Below are 26,327 nucleotides of genomic sequence, written 5' to 3' on the forward strand. Positions count from 1 at the left end.
GGTGGCTGGTGTTAATATGAAGAGCAGCCTAAGTGATACAACATGGAGAAACATGCTGTCTACACACCCAGAGGGTTTTTTTTTTTTTTTTTTTTCACACCGTGCCAAGTGGACCACCACAAACGGCCAAACACTAAGCATGAATTAAAAGAGGCTTCATAACCACACGCTGCAATAAAAAAAATTAATACCTGTCATCAAACAGTAATATTGGTGCTACATTTGGCTGTGGGCACTATGATTAAATATAAAAACAACCAACAAGCGAGAGAAATATCTCAAATATCTTCATTTTTTCTAAATCTTCCACGTCTCTGGTTTTGAAATGACCCAACTCTTTGCCTCACAAACAAATATGCAACTTAAAAAAAATAAATTAAATAAAAACAGGTCAAATGTTGCAACGTGTGGCCTCCGGCCCGTCCTGCAAACCTTTGAGTGGCTTTGCAGGAATAAAGACGATAGGACAGGTCAGACTAAATCATCTCACAGTAAACACCTCTGATCTGAACTATACCAACAACGCAAACAACAACAAGCCAGCAGTCCTTTTGGCTGGACGATCACACCCACCCCCTTCTAAGTTTCCATCACAACTGCCACAAAGCAGGAACATCTGATCCACGGGACAGTGTCAGAAAGTTAGCAGACAGGTGAAGTGACTCACTCATCACCTGATTTTTTTGGGTCTTGTGTTTGATTGTGTCTCCCTTTAGTTTGACTTGGCTGCAGTTGTGCAATAGTAAAAATGGTCCCAGTCAAAGTGTAACTTCGACCTCAGCAGCTCCGTTTGCATCACCTCGCTATGAAGACGGCAGGATACACACATAGGGAATGTTACAACAAGACACCAGCTTGTACGTGTGATAAACTCACTGCTGTGGACACTTAATGTGCCAGACTGGCTAACCAGCCGCGTTACTTAGAAGAAAGTTTCCATGTTACTCAAAAAATAGTCCCAGTGTTGTGGCAAAGCGACAAACAACTTAACCGAGGCTTCGTTTTGAGGTTTGTCGGAGATAAAACACTCCGTGTGCGAGGCTGAGCGAAGCTACAATTTTATGATTTAACGTTTCCATCCACGGCTCGGTCCTGCGACGTTTCAAAGGAGAGCTCAATGGAAAAAGTAGCCTAACATGGGCTACAAAACATGTAGCGTCAGCCAGCGTGGTGCTAAAATAAAAAGAGCCACAGTGTGTATTTAAAGGTATTAACATTAAAGCCGACTCAGAGGAGAAGTTAACGAATGTGTTTAAAACTTTCTTCAGTGATTATCCGAGTCGGCCGAGAAGGGAACAGCCTCCAAACACTTCATGCTAGCTAACCGAGCTAGCCGCTTGCTGTGGACAAAAACTTTTTCCACATCTTGAAAAACTTTTTTCTTTCAAACAAACGGCGCCGTGTGTAAACGCGCTTTTCGCACAGGTCGCTCAAATGCGTTTTTCTTTTTTTTTCCCATTTCACAGTAACGTTATTAAAAAAAAAACGGTATTCTTCCGGCTGCTGCTAAAGTGGCGAAAGCCTCGTCAAACTTAACTGGAGCTCACCTTTCCGTCTCCGCTGCTGCCGCCGCCGCCGCTCCCCGGGCCGCCTTCAACACCCGAGACCGCCGCCGGACCTCCAGAGGGCCGCGGAGCTCGGAGAGGAGAAGCCGAGAGGGGTCCAGCTACTACCAGGGAGACGAAGAGCCAACTGCACCGAGGCCCCGGGCCTTGTGTGTCCTCGAAATAGCGTTAGGGGAGGGATACCGAGCCTCAGCCGTCCGCCGTTTGACAGAGACTCGGGAATACCTTTTTGACAGCTCCTCTTCTTCAGCCCCCCCCTCCCCTCGACAGCCCTTCACTTTTCTCTTTTTCCTCACTTCCAGCAGATACGAATCAAAATACTGTCACAGAATATGGCGGCTGCATAGGCAAGCTACTATCGCGAGAGGAACACTTGTTTTTCTTTTTTTTCACTTTCCCAAAGTTGTGCTGAGGGAGGAGGAGAAAGTTGTGATTGCAAAATGCGCTGAGTGGTCTGCTTGTTGGTGGGGATGCAAACAAAGGAGGACAGAGCAGGACTCAGTTCACCTCTAATGAAAACCATGCAGGAGGACTGAGGGGCTGCAAGACGGATTTTGGACTCAAATGGGACAGTGACAACAATGCCAATACTGTTATTGATCTCATCATATGTTCCCTTTCTTCAGAGTGAGGTTGGAGGTCAGAGGTCAACCACAGGGCAGCAGCTCTGATCAGAGCAGCTGACAGGTTTCATTGTATAGCTGAAGGACACCTCAGCGAGAAGTGGACCTCCAGCTGAAGGACTGATCCAGTGATACATGACCTCTAAGCAAAATAATCAATACATTATTAATCAAATGACAAAAGATTACACCACTTTTACACAGTGTGTTGAGTGTAATCTGCAGGAAATTAAACATGATCTCCCTAAATATGTGTAAGCAGTTTGTCCCGAGAAGCTTAGTTCAGCTCTTTCCCCTTGTTGTCTGTTTACATGTCTTCCATAATAGAAAAATAAAAAATAAGACTGGACAAGAAACAGCTTCTTTTTATTAGATCAGCTCAGATCAGATTAGATTCAACCTTATTTTTATTGCACAACATCCAAGCGCTGAAACAACGAAATGCAGTTCAGCGTCTAACAGAAGAGCCGAAAGCAAGTAAACTGCAGAGTAATGTACAGTGTAATGTATAGAGAGACAGTGAATATATATATGAATACGTACATTATGAACAGAATGAAATAAATACACTGAGATATACACAGCGCGCAGTAATTAGAGTGAGCTTTTTTATCACTTATTGACACCATGTAGATTTGCTATATTTAAATAAAATGTTGGTGTTGGGTATACATCAACACTCCTCCACCCAGAGGAAACAACACTTCTCATACCCGAGTGTGAATTTTAAAGCTGGCTTATTTACAGCAGCATTAATGTCCAGAGAGAGTTTCTCAAACCACTGTAGAGATCAGAGGTTGGTAAAACATTACCAAAACACTTAAATCTGTTAGGTCTTTTTTTAGACCCAAAAATAATATTTCACATCTCTACTGCTCATTGGAACTAACTGCAAGTGACAGAAGTGAGCCCAGTGAGTTAGAGATAATAGCACTACACATTATGATGTACGCCTCCAGAAGCCTGAAAAACAAAGTCTAGTCAAACAAGACATTTACAACGTGTGCATAATTGCATGCCACTGTCTGCATTTTTTAAAGTTTGTTTTCTAAAAACAGAGCTCGGGAGTTCTATTTCTGTCATGACCAAGTCAACAGTGCAAACAGTGGAGCAGATAACATTTGGACCTGCAGAGCTTTGTTCGTCTGCAAAGCACTGGAAAGCAAACCTAAAAGGTTGAGTGGCCAAATCTGGCTCGTGAAGACCAAACACGATGTGTTCCCTCATTGGAGGATTGTAAACACACTTTGCTCGGCCACTTACGCAGAGGAAGGGCTGCCAGGTAGCAACTGAAAGTGCACCAGTGTGTTTTCACAGCTCTGTTGTTATTATTTTTTTCAGGTTGTGGTATTAGAATTCATGTTGTATTTTTAGCAGAGCGAATGGATAAGTGGTCAGTCCATCATTTGGGTCTAGACTGAAATATTTTAACAACTATTGGCTTGGATTGTCATGAATTGTTGTAGAGATGTTAATTTTCCCCAGAGGCTATATCTTATGATGCTGTACCGAACAAGAATTATCACAGGAAGACACTCTGTATGGATGACTGTGGTGAGTCAGGTGGAGCATGGGTGCACCAAAAGTTCAGATTTGTTGAACTTTGACCCATGCTGCACTGACCTTTTATTGACCGCTGTTTATACTGAATGGATGGAAAACAAACTGTGTTTCTGAATTTTCAGAACTGTACAATCACAAATCAGCTTCATGTCACACCGGACAAAAAAAGATGTTCGCTTGATGAAATAGCAGCATGCAAATTCAGCTACCAGGTTTGATACAAAGCCCCCGAAACACAGTATTCCACTGCTAGCAACATTAGCATTTTAACTAAGGTGACTGGAGTTCCCTGACTTTTTTTGTGTGATTTTTAGTCAAATATTTAGGCAAATATTGGATTGGATTGCCTTGAAATCTGGTGCATCTAAACAGATAACTTTATACATGCTGAGATAGAGATACCTAAAACAGAAAAAAGAAAGAAAAGAAGTTATTGAGTTGAGATTTTTCTCGGGCACAAACTTTCAAAATCAACTTGGTATTTTTGTTTTATGTTTTTTCTCACCTATAAACACACATTGTAGCAGATCAAGTAGAGCTGAGGTCAGTCATGGCCATTTTGAGAAGAATAAAACAGTCGACCAATGGAATTTATATTTAAAAAATAAAATATCATAAAAATATTGTTTTGACAGTAAACTGCTCAGCCTTTGGTTGGTTGCTGTAGCCACACAATTGAAGTCCTCAGGGGGTTATGGGATTTCTATGGTATTGTTTTCATGTGAGAGTTTTTGTCATATGATCAACTTGTTGCTCTCTGTCCTCCAGGAAGAACCGTCCAGTCTCCACTCGCAATGCTGTGCAACTTTTTAAATGATGTTTTTTTTCTTTTCACTCTGCGTGGACACCATAAACAGGTGTCCCGTTTAATTTTTCTTTTACAGCATAATTGATGTGGAGCACGTCTCCTGCTTCTTGCTGCATTAACCCACACGGGGGTGAGTGAGAAAACAGACGCTTCTGGGAACTCTCATGAAAAAGGACGGCGCATTTGTTCTTCAGTGAACTGGGTGGAAACATATGGCGTCTCGTGTGTCGGCGTAATGCAGTGACTCACACACACAGTCACTCACACACACACACAGAGAGAGACACACACACACATACACACTGTGGCCCCTGCTATCTTGCACAGAACGTGACCCCTTGACTCTGGGTTTGAAGCCCCGGGAGCTGAAATCCCCTTCAGTGTGAGCTGCAAACTGACAACACAGTGCAGCCTCTTATTCTCTGTGACCAGCGCTCTCATAGAGTATTCATTACTTAACACAATGCCTTATACACTTTGTGACGTGCTAGTGGTGTGTGTGTGTGTGTGTGTTGCGAGAGGTTATGTGTCAGGCCAGTGAATCAGCAAAAGAAGAAGAATAAAAAAATAAACAACAGAATCAAAGATTCTTAGGAATTTCCAGAGACCTGACCCTGTGAATCTGTTTTTTTCCTTCTCCAGTTTTTGTCTCGTTTCACAAGCGGCTTAACAAGTGGAAGTGGACCATGTGTGCTCTGGAATTACAACCCCTCCCACCCACGCACCCACACACACACACTCATTCACCCTACCAGCTCCATTTCCTTGCATACAAACTGTACATACAACAACAAAAAATAAGGGGGGTCAACATGTGCAAATAACAGCGACGGCCTGAGAGACAGATCAGGCAGAAGAACCTGCTGTTGCACGCTAGTGCTGCAACTGGCTACACTCTTCAGAAAAGGATTTTTGGAGCAACAAGGCCGGCCACCCACATTCTTGGCATGGAAAGAGGCCCGTTTCTCACGGTCTGAGGACAGCTTGTCATGGGTCAGCAGTTTAGATTTAGCTCTGCAGTGGGTCGCCAGTCATTATTCCCCTCTTAAGTAAACTTCTGTGCTTGTCCACTGGCCATTTGGAGCAGGTTATCCAGCCGCTCCGGTGCTAACAAGCTCGACACAGTGTTGTTAGGTATAGAGAGAGCAGGAAGCTTGAACTTACCAAACTGACATATGAAAACACTTCCATTTTATTATCGGGACCAAACCTTGTGAGCGAAGAAAAGAGTAATACCGCAGAAATTTATGTAGATGAATGACAGTTTGATCCCAGTTGAGCTTCGTAAGGTCAAAACGTTTGACCTCAGCTTATATAAGTAGGCTGATTTACGATAGGTGTGGTTAACCATCCAACCTGACCAAACATCTCTAAACAATGTAAAAAAAATAAGTAAGTACATCAATAATAGTAAATCAAAAGTACATCAAGTGAAAGAGTGGGAACACAGTGAAAATAATACATCAAACACACTCTGTCAACAAGTAAAATTCATATCTTAGTTTTGAAGCTCACATCAAAAATATAACTAAGAGTGCTTTTTATCATCTTAAGAACACTGCCAGACCTTTTCTCTCTCAAGCCAACACAGATACACTAACAATCATGTTTGTTACCTGCAGTAATGCTCTGGTCTTCTGGTCTCCCTAAGAAGAATATAGATCAGAATTAGAATCAGAAATACTTTATTAATCCCCGCAGGGAAATTGTTTTTGTTACAGCAGCTCCCAAACAGTAAGTGATAGCAAGAAAACAAAACTTCAACAATATACACCTATACAATATCATATTTTCACACTATATACACATGTATAAATAACAGTTAAATAAAACCAGTGACAGTAAAATAAAAACCAGATAACAGTGAAATATGCAGTATGTAAATCTAAAACCTTATAAAGAATTTAGTCTTTGAGAGACTGTACAGAGAAATACAATGATTGTTAAAGTGCAGTATGCATGTTGCACAAGCCAGTTCAATAGCTACTGGACTTGACTTGGAGTGTATGATATTTTAAGGGAGGAGTTGTAGAGACTGATGCTCACAGGTAGGAAAGACTTCTTATGTCTCTCTGTGGAGCATCTTGGTGCCAGCAGTCTCTGGCTGAAGGTGCTCCTGAGTCTGTGCAGCAGCTCATGGAGTGGTTGGGAGTCATAGTCCAAGATATCCTGTACCTTAGACAGCATCCTCCCTTCCAACACCACAGTCAGCGAGTCCATCTGTACCCCCACAACATCACTGGCCTTACGAACAAGTCTGTTAAGCCTGTTGGCTTCGGCTACCTTCAAACCGCTGCCCTAGAAGATATCGCTGGCCACCACTGACTCATAGAACATCTTCAGCATTGTCCCACAGATGTTAAAGGATCTCAGCCTCATCAGAAGATAGAGGCAGTGGCCCTTTCTGTAGACAGCTTGAGTCTTATTCCAGTCCAGTTTGTTGTTTAAGTACACTCCCAAGTACTTGTACTCCTCCACAATGTCCACCGAGGCCCCCCAAATGGCGATAGGGGTTACCTCTGTCTTTTTCCTTCTCAGGTCCACTACCAGCTCCTTGGTCTTTGTCACATTGAGCTATAGATGGTTTAGCTCACACCGTGTAACAAAGTTCTGCACTGTTGCCCTGTACTCTGTCTCCTCTCCACCGCTGATACAACCTACTATTGCAGAGTCATCAAAATACTTCTGAAGATGGCAGGACTCTGTGCAGTAGCTGAAGTCTGTGGTGTACAGGGTGAATAGAAAAGGAGACAGGACAGTCCCCTGTGGAGCTCCCATGTTGCTAACCACTCTGTCTGATACACAGTGCTGTAGACGTACAGTACATACTGTGGTCTGCCAGTCAGTTAGCTAACAATCCAGGACACAAGGGAGGTGTCTACCTCAAAACTCAGCTGCACATCTGTAGGTGAGGACCAGAAAGAGAGCACACATTGCTCTGCACTGACTACCTGTCTCCCTTTATTGATTTATAAAGCTTTTAATGGTCTTAGTCTCACCTGTTTATCAGATTTGTTTTTAACCTTTGAACACTCTGGTCTTTTAATTACCCCTGCTGTTTTATTGTGTGAAGCACTTTGTGTTACATTTTGTTTGAATGTTAAGTGCTATACAAGTAAAGTCTGATTGATTGATTCATTGATTGATAGACTAAATTTATTAAAAAATCTGAAACAACCATTACCCGTGGACAGTTACGTACCGCAAACCTAAGTGGTATGGACTAGTCTCACGATGGCTAGACATCATCAAGAAATGGACGGACTGTAGCTTTTCAACCCAAACACACACCTCAGACAGGACACCTCTACTGCTCCAGCGTCATCCAATGAGTGTGTTATAATAAAAATGTCTCAGAAATATCAAGTTTTAGATGTGCATTTTTCATATTTAGACAAACCGATGACATAGCTAGCAGCCAAAGGATAACATCTAAGTTGGTGTATTTTTAAAAAATGTATTTATTTTTAACATTTTCATTTTGACTTGATTCCACTATGGATCAAAGCATCTGTCTAAATATATTACACCAACATGTGATTTATGTGTAACAATGCTCCATCTAAACTAATCCTCCTAACTCTAATTTATAGGATTTTTTTATATAAGATTGCACGATCCTCACACACACAAACACACTAATCATATGCACACAAGTCAAGGGATGTGTTCTGTATTAATGTTGGAACACATCTAAAGCAATCTGGCAGGGTATTCCAGCGGTGAGGTCCATCCAAACCAAAAACCGGTCTACCAACTTTGGATTTAACCCTTAAAGACCAGAAGGCTGGGGCCAATCAGAACAGGTCCATTCATTTGGAGAAACATGTCAGAGAGGTACTGTGGAGCAAGGTCTTTAAAGACTTATAGACTTTAAGTAACACATTGAAACCAAGATCAGATCAGATTGGGCCGGATGCCAATGCACAGATCTGACTGGTTGTTCTTTATCTGATGTATCCCACGGCAGCAGTAAATGAGCTTGCGTACCCCCTTTTCAACACCTGGCCTACCTGACAAAAGATGAATGCATGTGTAAGTGGCATGGCCTTCCGGCCAGCTGTGAGCAGAATTTTGATAATTATTTTCAGCACCACGTTGTTGCCCAGTTATAAAATTAACCACTTCTTTGGGATTGGGGATTCAATACTGTAATCACCCTATTCTTAAAATGGCTCTTTTTTGGGGCAGTTCCAGAAGATATGTGCATGGTTTGCATCTGCATGTCCACATTGTTTCCAGCATGTTTTACATTTATAAAGCTTTTGTTTTGTTGGTGACATAGCTCTGACCTTGAAGTTGTGAAACAGTTGGTTGTCTATGTCTTTAATGCATTCAGCTAGTGGCTTAACAGGGCAGAGATCCCCAGGGGAGAAGGATAACTATGACTATGGGTTATCATAGTAACAGAAAAATGTTCAGTGTCTGTGCAGAAATACTCTATACAGGCTGAACAGTGGTGGACCAAGCATTGACTTCTGAGGGTTTCCACAGAACATTTTTTGACTCAGAGTTCCAAAGTAATAAGGAAAAACTTCCCTATGATAAGCTGCAAATGAAAATGGAAGTACAGTACAGTACAGAGTCAGATCCACCCACCTACTTCTCTTTTGAAGAGGTTATCATCAATTGTGTCAAATGCTGGACTCAAATCTAATAAGGCTCAAATAGAAAGAAAGCTATGTGGATATAATAAGACCATTGTACTGGCTAAGAACTTTAGGTCGGTCAGGGTAAGGCTGTTTTTCATAGACCCAACCAAAGACATTTTGCAAATACAAGGTTTTCATTGGACAGTAATAGTGAGTAAGCTACAGGGAGGACATGTTGCATAGTTTCCAGAGAATTTAAATATATGATATAAAATATATTAAATCAACTTTTCTGGTGGCATCTTTAAAACAAAGACAAGCTAATCTGCAAAAATCCTGCAGAACTAGAGCAGCATTGGAGTCGATAGGCAGTAACAGATAACGATACAAGCACAGTCTGGGTCTGTTTTTGAGCAGAGTGGAGAGTTTATTACTAAGAGGCAATTGAAATGTCAAGGTCTGTGGAGTGTAAGCATCAAGTTGTGGTTGGAGGCTCTGAGAGCAGAATGGGAGTGAGTGGTGTGATGGCGGAGCTCCAGGCACCGATCCTTAAGGTCAAACTGACACTCTGTGGATAGGCCCGGCACTTTCCCACTAGAGCTGCAGTGGATAGAAAGGACATGGAGAGCAGAAATGGCAGCTATTAGGCTGATCATTTTAGGAAATGTCACTAAATGGAGAGTGGGGATCAGGTTTAAAAACAAGGCCATTTTTACTGCACTGTTCACTGAGAAGACTTTACAGACGAAAGAGATTTATGAACTTTCTCTACAGTATGTTGAGCCATGCTAACCGTGTAGCTCTATGGATCCATTGGCCATTTTGTCCCCTGTGAAACATGTCAACATGGATAAAATTTGTTCACTGACATTGAAATTCATCATCTCCCTAAAGGATGAATCATACCAGGCCTAAAGTCTTTGAATAAAAGTGCACTATTCTACTCATTCTGACTCTGTAGTTTACTAGTTTCCCAACCAATCTGATGAAAGCCCAAACACTATCTCCACCACACTGTTTCTGAGGAGGAGGAGGAGGAGGAGGAGGAGGAGTACACCAAGACATCAATTTAGCATCCCATGCCAGACAGTGAGTTGGTCGGCAGAGAGAGTAGAAGTGGCGACTGGTACTGTATTACCGTAAACTCACAGTCCCAGTGACCCCGGAGCAGAGAAACTAATTCGAGTCTGGACAAACACAAAAATGTTAAATCTACATTCAGTTCAAAATTACAGTTCATGTTTGATTATCATTACATGTGCCACAAATACATAAGAGTTTTATTCTTAAATATGATCAAACAAGGTTATTTTGTTAAATGAACTGCTTTGTGGGCCGGCAAGGTGGGGCAGTGGTTTGAACGCAACCATAATCAAATTGCAATGTATTATAACAGCAATTATATTGCATTATTAAATGTTTTGAATGTATTAAAACTATAAGAATGATAATATACTGATCAACAATCATGAAGTATTCCAATAATTGACCATATGAGTCAAATTGCTTTATAATGTGTTATGATTATTATAAAGTGTCCCAAATATTTATTTATGAGTGCTTATAACTATAATTATACAGTAATATAAACAGATTGTAATACATTCTGCTACAAACAAAGGTCTATTCAGTAGAATTTAGTATTGTGTGTGTATCAAAGCCTGATTCTTCCTCTGTGCCATAGAGCTCTATTAAAAACACATCAATGAGCCACACTGTTGACATGTTCCTTCATTACCATGAACACACACGCACTGTAGTTGATTTGGACTCGGTCCCACATACACTCTCCTGCTGCCCCAAATACTCACTACAGAGCAACAAATGTGGATTATTCCACCGCTGAAAATAGTCCCAGACAAATGCAAACTGTTTGTTTGATAAAACTACAAAGAATGGAGGATTTTTATTATTTTTTTAATTCACAGATGTTTCACGTCCCATTTTAAAGATTTTCACTTTCAGGTGAAACCAATGGGCTTTGAGTGCCACAGACAAGCTGGGAATGTAGGACAGTATTGAGAAACACTTTGTTTGTTTTTTGTCTTTTGTTGACAATAAGAAAAATACAGAATATGACCAGCCATATCATTTAATATAATGGTTGTCTGTGGCCCTTTGTCCATCTGTTACAGTACAGGTGAAGTTGTTTTGGGGTTTTCTCTCTTTAATTAGGGCTGACTAACTCTTTATTATTAAAGTATGTTTTGTCGTCGAGTCTTTGTCATGCTTTTTACTGCCTGTCATGCTACATTCATGTTGTGTCATGTTCTCTTAGCTGCATGTATCTGCATGTATGTATGGTACTGAATGGTGTTCTAGATAAAAGCAACCAAACTCAATTATGTTATTAATTGTAATTAGACTAAAGTATTTCTTTTTTTGCACCATTGGAAACCTCAGGTCATATTTAGAGCAAATAATCTTCTACTGGTATGACAGATAATGTGGTGGCATTTAAAAATGCTGAAGTGCAGACAAAGTGTGCTGCTGAATCTCCAGTACAACATAGCTGCCTGTTAGGATTACTCAGGTTAAGGTCTATATGTGTGGGGCTCTCGTTCCCTCGTTCCTCAGTAGCTGACCCGAGCAGCAGCACCTGGAGACATGGTAGGAAATGGGATCATCTGCGTTAATACATTCTGCTGAGCTCTCTCCAAGTCATAAATTTCCTTCAAGTGGTAGCAGTAACACTGCAGGCTGAGCTGTCGATCCCATGCTTGTGCCAGAACTCATGAGGTCGATGCCAAGTCTCAGCTTGCCTGCACTGGTTTCACTTGTCAAACCACGAGTCCATAAAGAGAAGTGAATGTAGCGCTTACTTGACGCATCTTGTGGAATGTCTTGATGGTGGATAGAAGTGCTCGAATCATCCAAACACATTAACTCCTATGTTTGCAGATGTACTTTGTGTGTGTGTAATAGGATCAATCAGAGGTGATATATGCAGTCTGATCCAAGAGGTACATGATGTTATTTTGTCCCCTGTTTTGTCTTTGAGTTTTAGCACTTTAATCATGGATATCATATGTTATTGCTGACTTTGACAAAAATATAGACAACTAAATATTCAGTGTGATGGATTACTTTCCTCTAACAATTTTAGAGTCTGTGGAATTTGTATTTCAGGCCATTAATGAAATCAATAGCTGTCTGGAAGATATGTTTTCAGCAAAGGGTAAAGCATTTAACCTTTTGTGCAATTACAAAAGTTCCAAAGTGCATTAAAGGGCCGGTTCACCCAAATTACCTTTACGTATCTAACTAATCTGAATGGATTGGTTCGGGTTTACTTGCCCAGATTTTAATACTTCTGTTTGAGATTTGAAGACAGCAACATGTTTTTACATGTTCCACTTCCTCTGGATAATTCAGTGTTTTTACAGGGAGAAGAAGATCCAATGAAAATGTAACCACTGTTGTTTGGAAGGGATGCACATAGAATTTATGACGTCTAGCTCTTGTTCCAGTAGGGGCTGAATACACTTACTATGGGTTTATTTGTACAGAAGAGTCTGCCAAATGAATGTAATGTAATGAATGACTCTGTGGAGGAACACAGTAACAGAGCTGCTTCATCATGATTTGTTGAAAAATCATTTCATTCTCTTTTCTATGACCATCACAAACAACATTACATTTACCTCCATTGTTCTGGTGTGACAGCTGATATCTGTGTGATATCTCAAAATCTGGACAAACAAAAACATTAAAATTATGATTTTATGATTTTTTTTTTCGGTATGTGATGGAATAATCTTAGTCCAAAAGCTCACTGGAGCCGGTGGATGACGAAGGAGGCAACTTTTGAGCAAAGGACAGAGGTTACCATCTCCCACATTTCCACACCAGGCTTACCTGATGACTTGAGCCAACAAGACCATGAGATGTGATTGAAAGCTCCAAAAAAAAGACAATTTTGTTTTATAAATTAACATAAACACATAAACATGACTAGGGCGACACGGCAGTGCACTTCACAGCAAGAAGGTTCCTGGTTTGAACCATGTCCAAAGACATTGAACAAGTTAATTGCTCGTGGGTGTGAGTGTGAATGGTTGTTTGTCTCTATGTGCCCCGTGACTTGTCTGGTCAAGATTGGTCTCAAGACCACTATTTGAAGGTCTTGGAATTGACTACATTTTTACATGGTCTTGTCTCGGTCTTGGACAAAAAAGAACTCAGGATTTTTTTTTCATGATCGGTCAAGACCAAAATTTATTCACTCAGTAATGTTGAGAGCAAACACCTGCACGGCACAAAAAACTAAAGAGAGGTCATGTTGAGGTTTAACCCCAAAGACCACGAGCCAACAGCTTCTTCCAACAAATTAAACTCAGTATTTAACAAAGCAGATAATAAAAAAAAAGAAATACATTTGAACTCAGTAAAACTTCCTGCTTCAGATGACACCAATAACTTGACTCCTTTCTAATTAAAATGTGTTGTCACTATGAGCTGTTAGCTGTTGCCCTCCTTCACAAAGTGACTTCCTTAACGTCAAGGAGGAAATCAAAAGAAAACACACAGCAGTCCTGCAATACACTTACTGATAGGGCTACATGAGGCGCGTGCCTCACCCAAAGAGATATGGTGATATTAGCTACCCACTGTAAGTAGGCTAAATACTGTCTGGTCTTGGTCATGACTTGGTCTCAGTTTAGCTGGTCTTGACTACAACACTACCCTAACTTCACATCAAGGACCTCCACAATAGATACACAAAAATTTTGTCTAAAGGAATCCTCCCTGAGTTATTTTTAAGTTCTTATAGTCAATCAATGAGTCAGCCACAAAAATATTCTATTCATGGTCGAGGGAGCCCATTTGGTTGACAGACCCCAGTTTAAAAACCACTTTTCTTCATGAGTCCTTTGTAGAGGACTGTGCTGGAGGACTCAGAGTTCAGCTGTTGTGAACAGCCACCCTTGGGTGACATCAAGTGGTGAATAGGAGCAGCAGCACCCCGGTTAGAGCTCAACATACTACTGCACACATGAAAGTGATTGAGACAAAAGAGATTTTTATTATAATAGAGGATATAAAATAAATATACATGACTTTTTTTCTCATTTAACAGTCATTTGTACAGTGAAATTTGGACAAGTTTGCTAAAAGCAGCTAAATAAATGTCTTCTTTTTTTTTGATTTTCCTGCGCTGAACTATTGCTGCCTTATCTGTAAATGCTATGAAAAAAAAATACATTTAGGCCATATGTATAGATCAAACTTGCACGCACGCACACACACACTCTCACACACACACGTAATACAGAGAGAATATAGAAGAGGAGACAGACGCCCCAACCTGCAAAGCATTCTGCTGATGCAGCTCACTCAGAGCTTCATAAACACATGAAGATGATTTTGTTTTCTGTAAGAACAGAACTTTAAAGTTCTTCCACAATACAGAGCCACTTATTAAAAGATTGTAACCACATTTGTGACACAGGCCACATGGCACGACGGGCCTTGAAGGCATCGCAGAGACTCTGACTTGCAGATGGAGCGTCTGTCTGTCTATTTGTCTGTCTGTCTGTACAAACTGTTAAGAGAGGGCGACGACAAGTGCTTATGTTCTCCATTGGAAAAAGACAGGCACATGCAAATACTATCAAAAAGGAGGAAATGTGAGAGGAGAGAGCAGCCTAGAAGTGCACTAGATTTTATATTATAGGCGTGTACTAATGTGTGTCTGTCCATATCTACACACACACACAGAGGAGCGTCATCTGCATATAACTTTCGTAGCACTGCCAGAACTTTTAGTGTCTAAAGCAAGACATTAAAAAACATTAAATACTTTTTTTTAATTTACCACTAAATATTTGAGCAACAACAGTGCATTAAAAGACAACTATTGTATCAATATCTCAATGAGAAATTCTTAAAATGTGTTTTATGTACAGCATTTCAAAACATACTTATAACGGCGCTTCAGTAATGTGTGAGGACAATATCTATTAGAAGAGAAAACAAGAGCGAATCCTCCATCAGGATTGTTTGCAGTCTTCAGAGGTGAGACACAATGAACTGAAATTACATATATATATATATATATATATATATATGTATGTTCAGCTGCTAGCTTCCACATTGTGTAAATAACAATATGCTACATAGTAATGAGGAAAACAGAAGACATAGACCCAAAGAGCTTACAGAGGAGGCATGTAAATACAAACGACATAAAATAATATAAAAAAAAAAAAGAAAAAGTCCTGAACAGATTCCCATGACATCTTTAGAAGATGAACGACTACAAAAAGGCACCATCCACACAAATAAAAAACGTGGATTATTATCATTCCTGTAAAAAACAGTGACACTGTGGAATATCTGCGTGACCAAAACCAACCACAAGAAGCCGGTGAGTGATCCCAAACAACGCCGTCACCTTCATTCTACTGTACATTGAGGTGGCATTAACACATTCAGTAACTAGACATGATTTCATGTAAGCGTATAGAGAAGAAATGACTCTAAAATAACAAGAAACACGGTCTAGTGATGCCTGCTTTTGTCTGACAGAGGTCCCTTTCTATAGCTACTATAGTTAAGGCAGAGGAAAGTTAAAAAAATGGGTATTATTCATAGATGTATGGAAATAATAAATATGATTGTATACTATCCATATATATGCATTTCTTTACAATAGTTCATTTAGAGTACATTTCAAAATGCTGTGAAAAAAGGACATAGGTGAGTGCTGTCTTGGACAACTGTACTCAATATTACACAAGGAATGAATACACATCATCACCCATCAATATATAATAAAAGCTGTCAACTGCAAAACCTAAGCAACCTAAGTGAAAGCTTTAGTCTGGGATTTCTTTTTTGCATAGGAGTTGTTTGACAGTAATTTGTCTCCCACTGGAGCCTCGCGCTTGATAATACTTGTGACACCTCGCTTGTGTAGAGAGAGAAATTTACAACAAAGTGTCTTAACGTATCCTCGCTGCTACTCAGTTTGACTTCAAATACACACACTAAAGAGAGGAGAAAACCTTTGAATAGCTGCTGGTTTTGATCCCCGTCACATATAACTAAACCGACTGTGTCTTCCTGGATCTGCCTGCCAGACTGTCAGAACACAAGAGTATACAAGTTGAACCATACGACTAAAGCAACGTACACTACGAAGAGTTCGTTCTGGAAATGCTTTACAAGTACATTTTAGGTGGAATTTTATTACCTGAAGTTTACTTTTAAAGCTGCACTAATCAATATTTTGAATCAACAATTGATCAAACAACTACTTGTCATGTGAAAGGGGTCAATTATTATCACCCGACTTCCCTTCAAATACTGGTCTACTGTTACTACTGGGTGTTTTAGCTTCTTTCAGTGCAGTTTTGGTTTTCAAGCCCACAGACTCTGCTCTTATCGACCTCATTTACAGCTGCAGGCAGCTGTTTTCAGTGTTTAGCACCAAATGGCAGAGGGGCAGAGTTAGCAACTAGCTACCGAACATAATGAAATATTTAGCAGCTAACGTGCCCCATGTATTCAGGAGTTGGAAACCAAAACGCATTTGGACTCATGGTCAGGTAGCCAGAAACACGACTCCAAATTCATTCTAATGTTAATAACGGCCACTAAAACAGAGCAATTGTTTGCTAATGTTAGCCATATTAACTTTACAGAGAGCTGATGTCAAACCACCAACTTTTGGGTTCTGTTCCAGAGCGAAGAAAACTTTCTCAAAATCAGATTTTTGTAATAACACAAATGACTAAAATCCAGTCTTACAAAAATATGTGTGGTTCACTGTAAGTCTAAATATGGCTGATTTATCTATTTTTATCTTACTATATACGGTTGTTTATGTAATATTTCTATTGTTAGCAGCTTCTTACAAACCTATTTCCCTAGCCTATAGGAAAAACTCCTACTTTATAGACAGCTGAGATTAAAAGTTAGAGAAATGCTGCTGCACTGCTACATTTTCTTTTGAGCTATAATTTTTTTTGTTTGCTAGCAAATAAATCTTTAAACTTCTAATAGCATCTAACAGAGCTGCTGTGGGTTCGATGTTTGTCTGACAATATGAGAGTGATGCTCAGGTTCAAGAAAGAACAGAGGACAGCCTGGACGTGACGTCATGATCTCAGCTCTCTATAAGGTGATAATGCTTTTCTTCTGCTGAACCCAGAAGGCCAAAAAAATGCAGCTTCAAATATGTGTACAATATACAAGATCCAATCTGTAAATGTTGTCCGCCAAACACTGAAATAACCAAAAATCGAAAAAATGTTTTCAAATTTTTACAATTCTGATTCTTTTTTTTTTCTTTTTTTCTTTTTTTTACAAAAAGAAGATGTAACCTTTTCTATTTGTCAATGTTATTTTGGAAGGAAACTTTCCAAATGAAAATGTCAGTATTTGACACGGATCCTGCAAAGTTAATCTGCTACAAATCCACTTAGTTTGCATGTTTGTGTTTGCTTAAAAAAGTGGAATTGAAAATGAAAACCTTTTTGCAGAACTGACAGTTTGGATGGAAGTGACCCCCAAACCCGTAACGTTGACTGTAATCCACCCGGCTGCTGCAGAGAAAGAGCTGGTATGGAACAGCAGGACACGCCGAGGAGTCACTGAAGAGATTTTACAGACAGAGTCTCCGTCTTAGAACTGAGACGTCTTAGTGTCCACCAAAAGCTTTTAGGAGACACTTTTGAGCGGAGAGATGCAAATAATCAGTGTATCTTGCTGAGAGCACAACAGGGGGCTGCTTTCAGCATCAGTGACACACGACTGGAATTCTGGACACAATAATAATAACAACATCAGTCTTACACTAAAACACTCATGTCTTGCATGTTCTGGTGAAAATTGCTTTGCAACAACAATATATCTGCTTGTATAATTGCAGTTTCACAGAGGTCCAGTTCTCTTTTCAGCCACAAGGTGTCAGTGTTTCCTGATCACACTGCAGGTCACACATTTATCAGATGCAGCACGTGTCCACGTCTGTACTGGAGCAAACGCAGTTACAGTTACAGTCGAGTCATCGGGTGCATTCTTTAATACAACCTGCACGATTGGCCGGTCATGTGACTGAGCAGGGCCAGTGAGGAGGGAGCAAGATGTGATGTGAGGAAACAAGAAGGAGGAGGAGATTTGTCATTCCTTTTGCCTTCAGTGGTGGAAGAATCCCTTACTTCATTAAAAATAATATTACAACAATGTAAAAATACTCTTAATAAATACAAGTCTGTAAAAGTAAAAGGAAGTTTTTTCAGCTGTTTACTGATGATAGTACTGACTTATGATAGTAGAATTTTTCTGTTACTGCTGTTTGAGTTGTGGTTAATTTAAACTACAGACTGTCAGGCAGTTCAACCTCTAACAAAGCAAAAGTCTCAACCTCAAAAATGATTCTCACTATAAATTTGTCCTAAAACGTCATCATAGGTTTTATTAAAACAGGTCAAACTAATCTGTTAGTGCAGCCTTGAGTAGTTGTACTTACTTACTTAGTTACATTCCACCACTGATGGATTTTAAAAGGTTTCCAACAGTTTGACTCTTGAATTCAATTGAATTTTTTTTAAATTCAAAAATAAAATACATACAAGTCGGTGATTAGACTGCATAAAATGATAGGAAAGGATAAAATAGGAAAGAATCCTTGTTGTAGAGGCACTGAGGGGTTAAACTGCACATTTCATTAATACTTGGGTTGATCATTGTTGCTCCCGCCTCCTTGGCATGTGTTAAAGAACGCACCTATAGTCTCTGAACGTGTCTCGACAGAATGTCTGCTCAGTGCTTGGTCAGAAGGTTGCAGTGGAAGAGGAGTGTTCAAACAACCAAAATCACCCTGCGTTTGTTCCAGCTCTTTGCAGATCGGTTCAGTGGTCAGTGCAGTTCTAGCAAGTAAAAGGATAAACAACATGCATAAAAAAACATACTGTACACACACTTACACGCGCTCATTCACACTCACACTCAGAGAGCAACATTGATGACATTAAAACCTTAAAAAAAACAATCTGACATCAGGCAGTAACAGTCTCAAGAAGCATATAAGGAGGAGGAGGGAGGGGCGTACTGTTAGCTGCCCTGTACGATTATGCGCACGTTTGTGTTCAAAAACCTTGAAAGTCTTGAGGGTCCATGATAAGATGGGTGTCAGAGCAAAGTGTCCACCGGCAGCTCCTGGACAAGAAAACACTCCGGAGCTGCTGGCCACAAATGAGAGGCGTCCGACCTCAAAACGCTGTCGTTGCCGTCGTCGGAAGAAGAAGAAGAAGAAGGAGAAGAAGAAGAAACGAAGCTCGGCTGCCAAATGTTTCTTATCTCTAAAGGTAGCGGGGTGAGTCGGAAAATATACAGAACTCAAAGCTGTAAAAAGACAACTACTTTTCTTACTTTCTAAATCCAAATCTAGATAAAGAGAGGTCTAAACATAGAAACCCTATAAGAAGTCGAAGTTAAATTGCGCATTTAATATTTCCCTGCAATCGCATCAGCTTACGAGCTGAATTTTTCTGTGTAGAAACATGAGACTGTTTTTTTTTTAAATTTTCTAAAAGGTCAGGGTTAGCTCAAACTTTTTCTGCGTTCCTTTTGATTATCTAAGGTAAATATTACACTAGAGACGACAGTAAAGGGCTTTTTTTCCTCCTGTGTTTCCTTTCATCCTCGCTTCCATATATAACAATATTTACAATGACATCAACTATCAAGGTAAACTTGAAAACTCTAGCAAATAAGTGAGAGGGAACAAAAATCAAATAGAAAAAGGTGCTATATAATGTACATATATGAACACAGCTGCGATTCTTCCTCGGGAGGAACATTGTGTTTTTAAGTGCCATAGTTCTGAGTCTGTGTGTGTGACGCCTTCACATCTATCTTACATTATTTTCAGTTTTAACATGGTTCGCCAGCCCGACGAGGCAGAACCTCTTGTTCGATTTCTTTTTTTTTGGTTCCTATGTTTGTTTGCCTTCATGTTCCAGTGCCGTTGAAAGCCGTCGAGAAAGAGGTCAAAGGTGAGGGAGGGTTACACGGGAGGATGCTTGGGTTGGAATGATGACTGAACACACGGAGGGAGGCCCGACCAGGTTGAGGGAGCGACTCCTCGGCTGGAGCCGAGGGAGCACGGTGACGTCTGGCTGGAGGAGGAGGAGCTGACTCCTCTGCTGGTTCAGGAGCAACTGGGAGCCTCAGAAACGGTGGGTCTGGTGGGAATACTGGGAGCTCTGCTGGGATGACGACGAGTATCCCATGGTGCTCTGGGGCTGAGTGGAACCTTGGACGTTGCTTTGGTAACCAAGGCGGGTGCCGGAGTGCTGGATGGGTGGAAAGAAAAGACAGTGAACAGATGTATGGCGTACTTTAAAATGCTAATCACCACCTGGCTCTAGCTGTATATTTAGTGTATAGATGCACTGGTATTTATCTTTACAACCAACTATTGACAAGAAAGTATTTCACAAAATGTCTGGTGATCCTTTGGAGGGGTCCACCCTCCAGTTTGGGCCCCACTGATTCGAACTAGCTCCATCTTTAGCTGCAACAGTTAATAGTGCCTGCACAGAACGAGCACTTCTACTTTTTAAATCTCAGAGCACAAACTACTTTTAATACTTCAAAAATACTGTTTTTGTTGGACAGTGACAGCTGGAGACAGGGACAGGAAATTCAGGGGAGAGAGCTCTGGTAAGGACTTAATACATGGTGGGTATACTCCACCTGATGAGCTGATGGAGCGTCCCTAGTTTTCATACTTTCCATGATCTTGAAAATTGTCGGTTTATAATCAGGCTCTTGATTGTTGATTGGTTTTAAAAGGGACAGTTTAAATTCAGTCAAGTGTTTTCATTTCAACACAGTATACTACTCATAGCCCTGTGATGAAGTAGTGACTTGTCTAGGGTATACCACACCTTTCGCCCAATGTCTGCTGGAACTCTGTGACCCTGATAAGGATAAGCGATTATGGAAAACGGATGTTTGCATATACTAGACATATACCACTAAGCTTGTAAAAATAGTACCTTTGTCAAGAGAGAGCCCGACTGATATGGGACTTTTGAGACAGATACCGACACTGATTTTAGAATTTTTGAGCTTTCTATGTGGATTTTACACTGATATGATTATGCAAATATACTCAGAAGGCTGTAAGATGTAAGAAAAAAATAGTTTTCATACTGGCGCATATCTGATAACATATAAGCTGATACTGATTTATTTGTTTTATCATTTTATATATACATTATTAACCAATTCTAGAAGCTAAGAGCTGCTTCCTCTCTCACTCTGTCCTACTGCTACACTTTGTAAATCACAGTTCACTCTTACCACAGGCATGTTTTTCTGCATTACATACCAGATATAAACTGTTCTCATATTGACCGACTGATATAATGGTTTGTTTTGCAAAGTGGGCCTGTGGTGTGCGTTGTAGGAAGATACTATCGGGCTGCATTATGGAGAAATCCAGTGTGTTTGAAACTTGACTCTGCATTCAAATTCTTCTCCGCCTTCAACTTGATGGAAGCGAAACACTGTGCTTGTTTCTAGAACACTCAAACACACAAAGAGAGTGACGATCCGAACACATTTAGGAAGGTGACTGCGAGGACCTCAGATGAACGGATTGCGTGTGTACTCTACTCAGTTCAGGTCACATGTGCATCATTGCGTCATCTAGGAGAATGATTGGAGAGTGGTGCATGGGGGGATAGCCTGCCGGATCAATGAGGGGAAAAGTAGGACGCTGACAGTGATGGCACTGTTGGACAGCTAGCCACCCTCCTGGAATGTAAGCCTGCTCCACTGGTTTATTTATACATCTGCTGAGGCCTGACAGCTCCCAGCTGTCTCACATGCAGCCTCAGCCACTGCTATATATATCTATAGGTGTACGAGATGTGCTTATGCCTGATAGTGTCGCCCCCATGTGGCCTCACAAACAAGAGGTTGGAGAGGTCACCTCTATCACACCGTGCTCTGTGCGGGGCTGGCTCTCACTGACACATGCTTTCCCTGACCGCTCCGTGATAAGACTCCGAGCAGGAAGTAAAAGCTTGCAGGCATCCCAGTGATTTGCTATCAGCTCTGACAGCGGGACAATGTGTGTGTGTGTGTGTGTGTGTGTATAGTATTTATTAGGCAGCCAACAGTTAGTTGTTGTTGTCTGGTGTTATACGTAGATTACATTGCTCACATTCCTTCACATCTGTCTGCATGGAAAGAAATGTTCACCACCTGGAGCTCCACTTCCACACGCTGTGCAGAGGACACAGGGTGAATCTGACACAGCTACAGGCGTCACCTCGCTAGGCTGCATCTTTATTATTATTATTATTATTAAATAATAATAATATGCTTGTTTTATTATTATTATTGTCTTGATTATAAATGGTATGTTCATATCATATCATGATAAGTGCTGACTTTAGCTTTAAGTTTCAATGTGCAACCCCTCACCCTCTTCTTCCAAACGTTAAGAAGAAACTATGGCGGCCGCAAAGCACACAAAAACGTGAAAAGCTCTATGTAGAGTTGGTGTTTGTTTTGTCTGTTCTGGGTTACTGTAGAAATGGGACTTCAACACGATGGACTGTAAATGTCTGTAGATGTAGAAGTCTCATTGTAAAATAACAAAAACACAATGATTCTTACTGAGTGAACAGTGTAGGACTCTCAGCCCTTATTAAATTTAGAACATATGATACATCCTATATAATTCTTTATTCTCATATTGATGAATGTATTTTAGTATCTGTGAATGGGTAAATGCCCGAAAACTCAAAGTATGCCCTCACATTGAAGATATAGCGTGACATCAAACGGCACAAAGAGTCTTTTTAAACTCTGTCTCATTGATGCACTGTGTCATTAATCTATTCCTGTTCTTTAAATAAAGTGGACTGACTGCTTGACAAAGGCTGTCGTGTGGGCAAATAGACCTTCATCACAGCAGCCATTCTGACATGAAATAGTAGGTAAACAAAGGTGTTACCAGTGATACTAATTAAGGTTCCATTCAGCGCAAACAGAGTCGGGGTGCTGCTGTGGTGCAGATTTGCTCACTGGATAGTTTCTCAATTTTCTCCCTTGACCTCTTAATACCTTTAGACCTGTGTGTAGCTCTAAGCCCTGAGCCCTGTCCTTCCTACTGATGATGTCATTTGAAATTTCCTTAAACAGCTGATCGCTGCAGGAGTAAACAGTGAGTCTGAAGACTATTTTCAGCTGCGGATGAATCTACATTTAGTTCACTACAAGTATTTCCAGCAGCAGGTAGGCAGCTGTGTGTGAGGCTGAGTCCAAATAAACTACAGAGTGTGTCTCCATGGGAATGAAAGAACAGTGTGACTCACTGCTGTGGTTTTAGTGGTGCTCTGTGGCACAGAAGAAGGAGATATCAGTACAGTACTTGTTAGTAGGACCAGTTCACTGCCAACCACGTCCTTCTGGAGTATAAAGGTTTGTAAAATCTAACCTGGTACTCTGACTGTAGCACCCCAGTGCCTGAGGAGGCCCCAGAGGGTCCGATCCGAGGTTTCTTGTTGGGGGGCCCCTGGTCCTGGCCGTGTTGTAAACCCCCGCCGGCGGTGCCCCCCGTAGCTCCGGCGGTGCCGTTGGTTTGGGCTGAGCTCTGCTGGGAGGGGGCCTGCTGGGCTGCCGTCTGTTGCTGGTTCTGGGCCTGAGTTTGACCCGTTGTCTGCTGGTGCTGCTGGGTCTGGTTCTGCACACAGACACACAGGGGGCGGTAAGAAATCACTTTAGTTAGTTGCTCGTAAGAGTCTTTTTGTTTTATTCTGTTCTGCTGTGACTGACTGGGACAAATTACATGTAATCTAACTTGGTTAGGTCGAGAAAACATCACAACAAAGATAAACTTCTGAACACAAGGAATGACCTGTTACCACAAAGACAAAACAATTCTGTAACTCAGTTCAAAGCGTGTGTTTAGTTAGATGATATCATGTCATATATCATATATTACACAACTGTGTTCACATTTTCAGGAAAGGCCAGCTGAAGTGTATCGCACTGCAGACACTGATTTTAGCTCATGTGACTGAGCCTTTAGAAGACAACAGACTGTCTCTGGGTACGAATGAATCTGTTTTATTTGACTCAAATAATGAACCTGAACAAACCACATTTCCTGATGCCATCTGCAACGGAGTCAAGAGAAGCTAAATATGTGATACAATCAAGAACTGACTCTGAACATCATGGCATTTGTTGGCAAAAACAGGAAGCGGTAATACAGTTTTGATTACAATAAAATAACTCATTTAAGTATCTGGATCATAAAATATAAAGACATTGCTCACAGGATTCAGTATGTCGCAGAAGGTCTTGTATGTAAATGCCTGAATGGGAGAAGATTCAGAGATTGTCTTTTCAATATGTGACAGACAAATTAGGTACAGCTCACCAGATGGTGTGAGGTTTCTGAATCTGTATTTCCATTCACTGAAATAGTTAAAAGAGATTGAACATACTTATGTATGTATTTTAGTATAAATGTACTGTTATTTATAATTAGCTATACTTACTATATGACAGCTCTCACTTCAGTATGTAATGCAGCAGACTCTCTGTTTATTTCATTTTCTAGTTTGCGTCTCCACGCTCCATATGAGACTGAATTTGTGTCTTTTCGCGCCTGTCACACTCCTCACACTCCTCACACACACTCCAGAGTGAAGCGATGCGCTCAGATCAAGTGTCAGCTGCTCATGTGATGCAGGAGCTTCTCTGCATCACACCGTGATGTCGGTCTCTGTCTGTGCTCAGTTTTGAGTCAGATTGCACAACACAAATCTGCATTTTAGCACAGCAGCTGCGAGTTATACTTTCTCTATTATGATTACTTACTTAGTTCCATTAAGAATTTATATTAGAGCTCACAGAAATTCAATTCACTCAAATTGTTCTTTTATGATTATATGTGTTAATATGTGAATAATAAATTCATTTGAATTAAATTGCAAATATGTCACTTGATGGGCCCAATAGTGGTGCAAGAAGTACTTCTTTACTTAATGTAATGTAAAAATACCACATAAAATGAGGTACTCAAGTACCCTGTGACTAATGTTAATTCTGATGCATCAATGAATGACTGAATTTTACTGTTGTAGCTGCTGGAGGTGGAGCTAGTGTGAACTACTCTATATACAGTTAGCTAGTTTAAATCAGTGGTGGGGTAAGCAGATAAACCTGAGGGGTGACATTTTTTTTTTCTTTAATTTACTTACATGAACATACTGTATGTGAGAAGCTCGGAGAGGAAACGTCTCAGGCAGACATCCAACTCTTCAACAATGTGCTGTATTATATCAGTAAATGAAAAGTAGTACGTTGAATATTTCCCTCTGAAATGAAGTGAAGTAGAAGTGGAAAGAACCTCCATAGTGCAGTAAGTACAGTACTTGTTATTGTAAATGTTCTTATTATTATTTTCCACCACCAGGGCTCAATGCTGCTGCACTTTGTCTCTTGTGTGCACAGTGTGTCCCTGCCTCTGGCAAAGTCACAGCTGAATCCCTGTAGTGATTTATTACACTGTAAAAATAGCTGATAGAAAAGGGAAGAGTCTGTGGGCTGTAATGGGACTGCAGACTTCATTTGATATGTAACCAAACCTGCTCTTTTATGGCTGCAGTGTAAAACTGTCCAGACACGCGTGGGGAAGCGAGATGATCAAACTATCATCTAAAACATTGCGGTTCTCTAAACATCCACCCCGCACTGCTGAAAAGAATCAAAGCTGCAAAACTGTCACGCAGAGTCCCCAAACATTTCACAATAAGAGTTACTGCTGTTAAAGATGTACACATGCATTCATAAATATGTTTCCCTGTGGAGATGTTCATCTTGAAGTGAGTCCACACTTCCACTTGCTGAAATGAACAAAATATGTGCTGGGATTGATCGCTGCAGCTGTTGTGCGGTAGGAAGGATGTGAAAAATGTGTGTGGCACACACAATGTTATTGGAATGTTTGTATTATTTATCTCACGAAGCTAAAGCCTAAAGAATACATGGCTCTCTGTAAGACGAGAGCTCTTTAGGGGAAATATTTTCATTTTTCAGCACAAACAAGACAAACGTTCAACAACTGAATAATGTTGGTGACAGTTTCCTGATATAAATAACCTCAACTGACGGATCCTTTGCTCCTGTGGTG

At 40.6% G+C, this 26,327-nt stretch overlaps 2 protein-coding genes across 7 annotated transcripts in view; both read right to left on the bottom strand.

Moving 5' to 3' along the window:
- Nucleotides 1-2,795, bottom strand: part of tab2 (TGF-beta activated kinase 1 (MAP3K7) binding protein 2) — a 37,200-nt gene extending 34,405 nt beyond the window's left edge. For 3 of the 5 annotated variants that reach the window (XM_027284181.1, XM_019253325.2, XM_019253324.2), the window contains exon 1: nt 1,548-2,795. The gene's annotated coding sequence lies outside the window, so the exon portion shown is untranslated. The remainder of the gene's footprint in view (nt 1-1,547) is intronic. The other 2 variants (XM_010730034.3, XM_010730033.3) reach the window with 2 other exon arrangements.
- An 11,362-nt stretch (nt 2,796-14,157) lies between these two features.
- cdk19 (cyclin dependent kinase 19) overlaps nt 14,158-26,327 on the bottom strand; it is a 52,275-nt gene continuing 40,105 nt past the window's right edge. For both annotated transcript variants that reach the window (XM_027284187.1, XM_010730035.3), the window contains exons 12-13: nt 23,622-23,867; nt 14,158-20,457 (exon numbers count right to left, since the gene is read on the bottom strand). In XM_027284187.1, coding sequence (XP_027139988.1) covers nt 20,332-20,457; nt 23,622-23,867 — 372 coding nt within the window. In that variant the 3' untranslated portion in view covers nt 14,158-20,331. The remainder of the gene's footprint in view (nt 20,458-23,621; nt 23,868-26,327) is intronic.

The sequence above is a fragment of the Larimichthys crocea genome, chromosome XI (assembly GCF_000972845.2).
Source record: "Larimichthys crocea isolate SSNF chromosome XI, L_crocea_2.0, whole genome shotgun sequence".
Taxonomy (NCBI): domain Eukaryota; kingdom Metazoa; phylum Chordata; class Actinopteri; family Sciaenidae; genus Larimichthys; species Larimichthys crocea.